Source organism: Cucurbita moschata, unplaced genomic scaffold (genome assembly GCF_002738365.1).
Source record: "Cucurbita moschata cultivar Rifu unplaced genomic scaffold, Cmos_1.0 Cmo_Scf00072, whole genome shotgun sequence".
In the NCBI taxonomy this organism is placed as follows: domain Eukaryota; kingdom Viridiplantae; phylum Streptophyta; class Magnoliopsida; order Cucurbitales; family Cucurbitaceae; genus Cucurbita; species Cucurbita moschata.
In genome coordinates, this window is record NW_019268588.1 from 669835 (window position 1) to 679514 (window position 9680).

At 35.5% G+C, this 9680-nt stretch overlaps 1 protein-coding gene across 2 annotated transcripts; it reads left to right on the forward strand.

Moving 5' to 3' along the window:
- The first annotated feature begins 2086 nt into the window (after window positions 1-2086).
- LOC111438166 (ERBB-3 BINDING PROTEIN 1-like) lies at window positions 2087-7590 on the forward strand. Of its 2 annotated transcripts, XM_023076118.1 has the most exons (10): window positions 2087-2335; window positions 2446-2530; window positions 2614-2763; window positions 2851-3004; window positions 5338-5553; window positions 5645-5781; window positions 5864-5955; window positions 6039-6218; window positions 6304-6390; window positions 7336-7590. In XM_023076118.1, the coding sequence occupies exons 1-9, from the start codon at window positions 2242-2244 to the stop codon at window positions 6387-6389; spliced, it is 1194 nt and encodes a 397-aa protein (XP_022931886.1). In that variant the 5' UTR covers window positions 2087-2241; the 3' UTR covers window position 6390; window positions 7336-7590. The 2 variants fall into 2 exon arrangements, with proteins under 2 accessions (XP_022931886.1, XP_022931885.1); XM_023076117.1 differs by lacking the exon at window positions 7336-7590 and having other exon boundaries at window positions 6304-6673.
- Window positions 7591-9680: the final 2090 nt, after the last annotated feature.

The following is a 9680-nucleotide window of genomic DNA, read 5'->3' on the forward strand; positions in this document are numbered from 1 at the left end:
TTCTTGAGAGGGATTATTTTTGTATTGTGAGGAAATAGTTGTGAGTATCCCAAATTGTAAATCTACTCTTTGAGAGAGTTGTGGTGTGTTATTATCAAACTCAAATACTTGTATCGGTTTGATCCTGCGCCGTGGAAAGGATTGAGTTTGCTCTTGAACTCGTAAAAAGAGCGGTGTAGCGGTTTGGCTCAGATCCGTGGAAAGAGTCGAGAAAGTTCTTTATTCAAATTCCCAAGAGGCGCTTGGGGAGTGGAGTAGGTCGAGTTTGACCGAACCACTATAAAACTACGGTGTCATTTTCTCTAACTCTTTTCTACTTAATTTCAAAATTATTATTGTGATTTATTGCATGTTCTACTTGATTATTGTTTTGACTTGAATTACTTTGTTATAGTAATTATCATCTTCTACTTATTTGCAAAAAGTTTCATCATTAGAAAAATTAATCACGTTTAAACACTTTTATCGTTAAAACCCTATTCACCCCCCCTCTAGGGTTGCCATACCGATCCAACATGTCCTAGCAAGAATTCCATCCCTAACATGATGTTGAAGTCATCCATCTTGACTATCAAAAAATCGATTTGTCCAGTCCAAGTCCCCAACTTGATCGGACTTCTCTTTGCAACTCTAAGACAGATAAGACTATCGAATTAATGAACTTCATCTTTTTTATGTCTCGATGCCAAAGGATGTTTAAACATTTTGCGTCAGTCTCCGTCATGAACCTGTGGGTGACTTTAGAGTCGACAATGGTATTCCTGGCCGCTCTATGATTAACCTAGACCTCAACATACATAAGACCGCATTCCACTAACTCTTCTATTTTTTTCCACTCTCGTCGGCAGAGCGGAAAAGTAATTTAGTGCCCCCATGCTTTTGTAGCCATTCAGATTCTTCATGGGCCTCCTTGCATATGAAGCAAGACAAGGAATCTTGACTACGACTATTCTAGTTATCAGCTTTTTGCTTTTGAGATTCGAATCACTCCACAAGTAAGATTGATCATGTCAAGCTTGAATGATTCTATATGCCACCTAAACTACGTAGAATTGCAAATGAACTTAGTCAGCACAAATGCTTATTTTACTATATTTTTCAAGTCTCGTTACACATATAACATATACGGCTTTATATAGTCTCAAAATGAAACTATTAAACGCATTCCAGGAGCGGAACATTAATACTTTATGACCATAATTAACCATTGAGTAAATGTAACCCAGAGGAAATAAAAAGTCTTAAAATATATTAATGAAATACAATAACTCTAAATTACTCTGAATTGTAATCCACCCAAAATTTGTAACAATAAAACTTCATTTTCTTTAATGTGACATGAATTGAAATATCTTTTGATAATTTTAACAACATTCTCTTCGCATCTTCATTGAAGTATATTATATGATTGATGTCTCTCGATTCAGACATTCCAACAGTTGTAACATTCATACTTTATAACCATAAAATTCCACAAAAAAAAAAATTCATAGTGTGTTTTATCAATTTCTATGATTTAGCGATTTTTTTTCAAAACATTCGTCCATATATTTATTAATCTAAGTTATACATTGCAATAGATACTAATATCAATATATTTAAAGTAAAGTAGAGTTAGAGTCAAAATTTTTAAAACAACATAAAAAAAAAAGGGCTAAATTAAAGTAATATAAATATATTTAATTATAATTGATTTTAAAGAGTAAAATAGTATTTAAGTTTATTTTATAATTAATTAAATTTGTGTCATTTGAAATATATTCTTGTGCTGATTTGGGATTTTATTGACCGAATTTTGTATAAATTTTTTAAAATATTATTATTTAAAATAGGGAGACCTTTGTTTTTTTTATTATTTAATTAGAAATTATTTTTTAATGAAATATTTTAATAATTAAGCTTGAGTACAACTTGTTTTGTTTTTTTATTAATTAATTAAATTAAATTATTTATACCGTTAAAAAGAAAATATAATTTTAAAGATTTTAATAATGTGACGTACAAATTAAATATAAGTATAAAAGGGTTATTTTAAAAATATAAATAAAAAGTAGAATGAAGAAAAGTAGAATAAGAAAACCCAAAACCCTAACCAGCTCAGAGCCATTCCTATATAAACAAACGCGGCCATAGAAGAAGCTAACCCTATTTTCTTCATTGTTCTTTGCTGGTAAACTTGAATTCTTCGTCGTGAATCATTTGTTTTTCAGGTAGTTCACGAGTTTTTGAACCTCAGAATTAATGTCGTCGGACGATGAAAGGGAGGAGGTAGAGTTGGATCTCTCCTCTCCGGATGTTGTTACGAAGTACAAAAATGCTGCCGAGATCATAAACAGTGAGTTATTTCTGTCTTTCTTTTGCAATCATTGCCATTGTCTTTCTCATTAGCATGTCTAATTGAATATGAATTACGACATTGTTGATGGAAACCGAAAAATCTTGCAGAGGCATTGCAGCTGGTGTTATCCGAATGTAAACCTAAAGCAAAAATCGTTGACGTTTGCGAAATAGGAGATTCGTTTATCAGAGAGTAGGTTTCAGGATTAGAACTTCAAGATTTACCCCATTTTTCGCTGATTGTGTTTTAGTAAGTTGTTTTGTTGGAATGTGAAGGCAAACTGGCAACATGTACAAGAATGTTAAAAAGAAGATAGAACGGGGCGTTGCCTTTCCAACTTGTATCTCTGTAAACAACGTAGTCGGCCACTTTTCACCTCTGGCTAGCGATCAAACAGTGATGGAAGAAGGAGATATACTCAAAATGTAACCGACTTATACATTAATTGATTGCTGTTTTCTCGTGGAGTGTTTAATGACAGTTGATTGATGATGGGGTCTTTCTTGCGGCAGTGATATGGGGTGTCACATTGATGGGTTCATTGCTGTAGCTGCTCATACTCATGTTCTGCAAGAAGGTCCAGTCACTGGAAGGGCTGCCGATGTCATTGCAGCGGCTAACACTGCTGCCGAAGTTGCCTTGAGACTAGTTCGGCCTGGAAAAAAGGTAATAGTTCTTGCTAATACTATTTGAACCTTTTCTAATTGTAGAACCTGATTCAAGATCTTGTATGTTAATATTTTTATGATTTCTTATGATTTTTTGCCATTTTCTTTCAATTATTTTCGTCTTTTACTATCAACATTACTCGATTAGTTTAACGACCAAGGCTGCGATTCATTGCATGGCCTTTAGATTATGTGGATTAATTGTTTGTAATAGAAACCATCGGTTAATCCTGGTTATGTTACTTCACAATGTGCATCTCAGTCCTTCTGCCCCTAAATGATGAACTTTTGTCTTAAGCTATGGTTATGCACCATGTGAAGCTTTTGTCATAGTTACTCTGATAGGGAATATAATAAGTACTTAAACATATTAATAACTTTTTCAAACTCACCTTTGTGAGTATTAATCCTTGACTAGTTATTTGGAAATTTTGATTACAATATTGTAAACACGTTTATGTTATGGATCTATAGAGGTGTTTGTTTGTCATAATTTATAAGATACAGTTCCTCTGTTCCATGGCGATATTTGTTTATCGGAATTTATAGGATTCTTCCCCTCAAGTCCACTAGACTTTTAGTAGGAGTGTGGAAGGAACTCTTTTTCATTGTATTGTCTAGTTCATGGGGGAGACATCGCCATGTGCAAAAAGATTTAGTGGCAACTTTGCCGAGGTGATTAGTTACTTGTTGATTACCTCTTTTCCCTGTTGCCCATATTGAGTATGGTCATGCTTGAATCACTGTAGGTGGACATACTGTGTATGGCTGATGCCTGTGATCTTAGTGACCCATATTTTCAGTAGAATTTTGTTAGTACTATAGGTTTTATGGTTGCAGTTTGTTCTCTAACTTTATATTTTGGTATCCTACTTTAACGGTTCCAAAGTTGAAGGTTTATTTCTTTTGTGAAGCTCACAAAATAAACCAATGGTGATATTACCGTGTACAGTTGATCTTGCTCCAACACAAATCTTTTATTTGTTTTCACTCACCATTTCAGGTTTAGTTTACCGAGTCAATGTTGTGAAGTTTGACTATTGATGGTCCAAAGTATGTTCCCTACAGAAATAAAGGTCATTGAAGCAACTATAATCCACTGAATTTGGAAGGCAACTTTGCCGGAGGCTATTTGTGATTTGTGGATTGCCTCTTTTCCATGTTGCCTATACTGCGCATGGTCTAATTAAGGATATCATAGGCTGACTTTCATGGATGATGTATGTGGTCTCACTTGTCCAAGTTAATGAATATATATTGTCTGTGGTAATATCTTGTGATGTCTTATGATGTGGTGGGTTGAGTTTATATTATTAAACAATCTATTTTCCCATAACTGGATAATGAAGGCAACTTTGCCGAGGTGATTCGAGACTTGTGGATTACCTCTTTTCCCTGTTGCCTATAATGCATGGTCAAATTAAGGATATCATAGGCTGACATGTCATGGATGATGCCTGGGTCTCACTTGTCCAAATTCATGAGTATATGGTCATGTTAATCTCTTGTAATGTCTTATGATGGAGGGTAGAGTTATATTATTAAACAATCTATTTTCCCATAACCGAATAATGAGCTGACATGTCATGGATGATGCCTGGGTCTCACTTGTCCAAATTCATGAGTATATGGTCATGTTAATCTCTTGCAATGTCTTATGATGGAGGGTAGAGTTATATTATTAAACAATCTATTTTCCCATAACCGAATAATGAAGGCAACTTTGCCGGGGTGATTTGTGACTTCTGGGTTACCTCTTTTCCCTGTTGCCTATATTGTGCGTAATCGAATTTGGGATATTATAGGCTGACATGTCATGGATGATACCTATGGTCTCAATTGTCTAAATTATTCTAGAAATATATTGTCCCGATGATAACCTCTTGTGATGTCTTATGATAGTGGGCAGACTTTCTGTTATTAACAAATGATCTGTTTTCCTGTAAGCAGTAATGAAGGCAACTTTGCCGAAGTGATTTGCTGACTTTTGGTTTGCCTCTTTTCCCTGTTGCCTATAATGTAAATGGTCAAATTTGGTATATCATAGGCTGATGCCGATGTCTCAATTGTCCAAATTGTTGTACGATATACATTCTGATAGTCTCTTGTGATGTCTTGTCATAGTGGGTAGAATTTATTAGTTAACCAATGATCTGTTTTCCCGTAACTTGGGGGAGTTATATATAGTTTTTGAGGCCTTTAGAATCATAGTTATGCTGTTTCACTTTGTTGATTAATACCTAGTTGGATGTTCTTTCCTTTTCCTTTTAATGCATAATGGATTTCTGTTCGCAAATGTCTATTGATTAATTGAAACCCCTCTGATTTCAGAATAAAGATGTAACAGAAGCCCTTCAAAAGGTCGCTGCTGCTTATGATTGCAAAATTGTTGAAGGGGTGCTTAGCCACCAGTTGAAGCAATTTGTGATCGATGGAAACAAGGTTGTTCTCAGTGTCTCAAATCCAGATACAAGAGTTGATGATGCAGAGTTTGAAGAGAATGAAGTTTATGCCATAGATATAGTTACAAGCACAGGTGAAGGCAAGGTAATAAGGCCTTTCGCCCAACTAACCACCGTTACCGGTTAACTTCTTGTCATGTGATACCAATTGTTTATGAATGAACAAATTTGTGCAGCCTAAGCTGGTCGATGAGAAGCAGACAACCATATATAAGAGAGCTGTGGACAAGAACTACCACTTGAAAATGAAAGCATCTAGGTTTATTTTCAGTGAAATAAGTCAGAAATTCCCCATTCTACCTTTCACTGCTAGGTTGGTTGTGTTTTGACAATGAATTTATTTGGGAGGCCATTTGGTTCTGCAATTCTGAAGCATAGCTTTAACACCTTAATAGGGCTTTGGAAGAGAAAAGAGGTAGGCTGGGACTAGTTGAATGTGTTAATCATGATCTATTGCAACCATATCCCGTCCTCCATGAAAAGCCTGGTAGCAATCATCTTTTCCTTTTTCGATTTTTTTTTAATCTTGTTCAAGTAGTGTACCTTCTCATGCAATGGGTTATTTTGCAGGCGATTACATTGCCCACATTAAATTTACCGTCTTACTAATGCCTAATGGATCGGACCGAATTACGTCTCATGCACTGCAAGAACTTCAACCTACAAAAACTATTGATGATCCTGAAATAAAGGCCTGGTTAGCCCTTGGAACAAAGACTAAGAAGAAGGGTGGCGGGAAGAAGAAGAAAGGTAATTGCAATCCATACTTGTTTAGCAGATAATGTATGGATGGATGGATGGATCTATTGAACCAAGTTTTGTTGACAAAATTCAGGTAAGAAAGGCGACAACAAACCCGATGATTCAACCGTGGCTGAGCCAATGGATTCAACAACAAATGTGGGTGCATCACAGGAATGAGGTATTCCTTCGGGTATGCTCTTTTCCCATCCATCACTTCAATTTTGGCATTGTTTTCTTCTTTTTTAATGTATGTTGTTGATGAGGCGTCATATAGGTTTTTAGACATCAAAGGAATGGTGTGCTTAATACTTCATGTATCATCTACGTATTTTTATTGGCAACATAGTACACTATTTAGTTCAATAAACATGTCTTCACTTGTAATATTATTCCAAAAGTTGGATGGTCGAGCACCATTTCTTCTAAATCTTATTACTATAAACAACTTGTATTTCTATAAATTATCTTACATTTTTCACTTGTATAGTACTGTACTTACCTTGAAGCTCAGGTTGGTAAAGATTAGAGGTATTTGGAGTTGTTGTAACGACCCTACTTTGTCCTTAGAAATTAGACTCTTCTATATGCATGTTAACGATGGTTTCTTTTTTTTTTTTTATAATTTATTTATTTAAGTCTATTTAAAATGCATTTTTACCCGAAGGTGCAATGAAAACGATTGATAAACATCCCCGAAATAAATTCAAATCTGTAAATATAGCTAATTTATCCTATTGCCTTTACTTGAAACGTAAACAAAATGCTAAACATAGAATGAGTACTTAAAAATATTAAGTGACAAATATGAAAGGGACCTAAAATTCATGACGGTGAGTACGGTTGGATGTATAATATTTTCTCTATATATAGTTCACAATGAAGAACAAAGGAACAAAAATAATATTGTAGAGTATGCGTTCATATATAATATGATAAAGAAGTTATGTTGCATGAATGAGTGTTGCCAATGACAACACAATAGGTCTTGGGTTTTTTTTTTCTTTTGGTTTGAAAGCTGAATATTACAATTAGAATTTTTGAAATAATTTTGGTTATCGGGTTCGTATTCTCTCATTTTCATCAGAACTTTTGAAATAATTTTGGTTATCTAGTTCATTTTCGGCTTGCTTCCTCTAGCTGTTACTTTTCTCCATTGCACTTTCAACAAACTGACTCCTCTCGTGTGGTCTTGAAACAATTTGCAAGAATCTGTGTGGGTCATTATTCAACAAACCCAAATCTTCTCGCAGAGGTTGTGGTTTGAAATCAACGATGTGAGATGCGATTGGTCTTATGCACTCTATGCAACCTGAATCTGTACCTTAATCTTATGTACTACCTTATTCTTCATCTATACCAACTTAGACCTTAACAACTATTGATTTTCAACTCCTTACTAGATTACTAGAATACAAGGGATCGGCACCACCTACCATACAAGCTTCAAATGATGGGGTTCGTCTCAACTACTTACCGTGTCCAAGGCACATTCTTCCAACATGTATTCAAGAATATGATGTAGTAGTTCTGTCTGTGTACTAGTTTGAGGTTAAACCTCCATTGAAAACCTAGATCTTGGTTTGATACTTTAGACAGTGGCAATATAATAATTTCCTCCAAGTACATCGTACTCACTTATTTACTAACTATGTGGCCTTACCTGACATGAAGTACATTGACTAGTATGTTGATAATGACCCAAATCATGGTGAAGTCTTTTCTTACCTTTAGCAACCTCCAAATAAAACTTCATTGGCACATCCTTACATCTCCATTGTGGAATACTTACGGGATGTCATAATCATGAGGGTTTCTACCTAGGTACTTCAACTTGCTGACAAGTCAAACAGTGGTTTATGTACTCCACCACAACCCTCTACATATCAAGTCAACAACAACAACAGGTCTCAAGATTTCGGTAGATCTCTGCATTGCCTAGATGCACTGTAATTGTTGAGCTATGAGCCTTTGCTAACAACTCCAACTCCAAGTGTCATGCATATACGACAACTACCTTCTCTATCACACATTGCTAGCGAAAATTTGCTTTTGTGCCGTACTCTTCCCAATATCATAGGGCTCGTATGTCCTCAAGCAACACCCTTCTCAAGTGTGATCCAAGGTTTGTCTCGACTTCCCTGCTTTGACGCTTTGTGAGTAAGGGTATTCCTTCACAGTTAGCGTAAATGCCTCATAGATAACAAATAATTGGCTTGCCTCTTCACACCTCATAAGATACACTTATTATTGATTCTTTCCTTAATATTGATTGATGTGTCATTGGCACCCATGTTGGCGTTCTGGGATATTGAATTTCTTGTCTCGTGATGGTCTTATTAACTCTTGATCATATCATGAGTCTAGTAAGGTACTGCCCATGCCTAAACTTTTATTCTATGTACTCTTGCAGTCCCTCACCCTTCCAAAGTAGGTTTATAGAGCATGGATTCTATTCAAGTTACGTGGCCATTACAAAATTGCACGGCTACCAATCGAGACAGTAATATAATAAGTGACACCTTACTAATCGAGGTGCAGGTTGTGAATTCGTGGCATAACGAAAGATAAGTGAAGTACAATGTGATTGATCTTAAGTCTATACATCATACTCTAGGGAAGTTCGACTTGAGTACGGAGTTTGACAATTTTCTCTTATAATCATTTCTTATTGTTATAAAACAACTTTGTTCTACTATACTCCTCCAATTAGTTTCTAATGATCCGTCATGGTTTAAGTTCTCTTTTCATGGGCAACTAATCATCTAACGCCTCATCGTGTTATGCCCAAGCATAAACACTTCTCCTAGCACTGTGGCTCTTGCGCACGATCCATTCTCTCTTTGAACAATCAAACTCTTCTCAGGTATGCTTTGTGTTGCTAGTTCATCACAAAACTCCACTAGGACATCATTCACAATTGACGTCCCATTAGATGTCGAGGTGATGTGTCTAACTTTTTTAAAATTCAATTTGATGTCATATCAACATTGACAGACTCAGAATATCTCTGGTAAATTCTATTTAACCATCCAAGCAAATGCAAAAACTATCCCAAGGGATTCGTAAAACACTCCAAGTACTCTAACCACCATTTACGAAGTGATTTGTTCCTTATCGATTTTATACTTAGCTTACTTAAACTCACCCCATCCATTATACTAATTATTGCTCTAAATTAGCCACATTAACCTCGTTTGTCATATCGTGAGTTTAGGTCCTTCAGTGTTGAGCTTACGAGTAAGGTTCATCTCAGTCCTTGTAAAATATTGAATCAGTAGAGATATTCAGTCTACACTCATCTTAATTGTCTTAGAGAATTGTCCAACCGCTGCTACTTTATTATTTCAACCATCCATTTTGGCTCATGCCTCGATCTTGGTTGAGATAGTACTTGGTTGTCTAAACTCTAAGGGTGTTCCAGCTACTTTTGAATGACAGATTCATGTAGATTGTTTGTAACGACCCTAA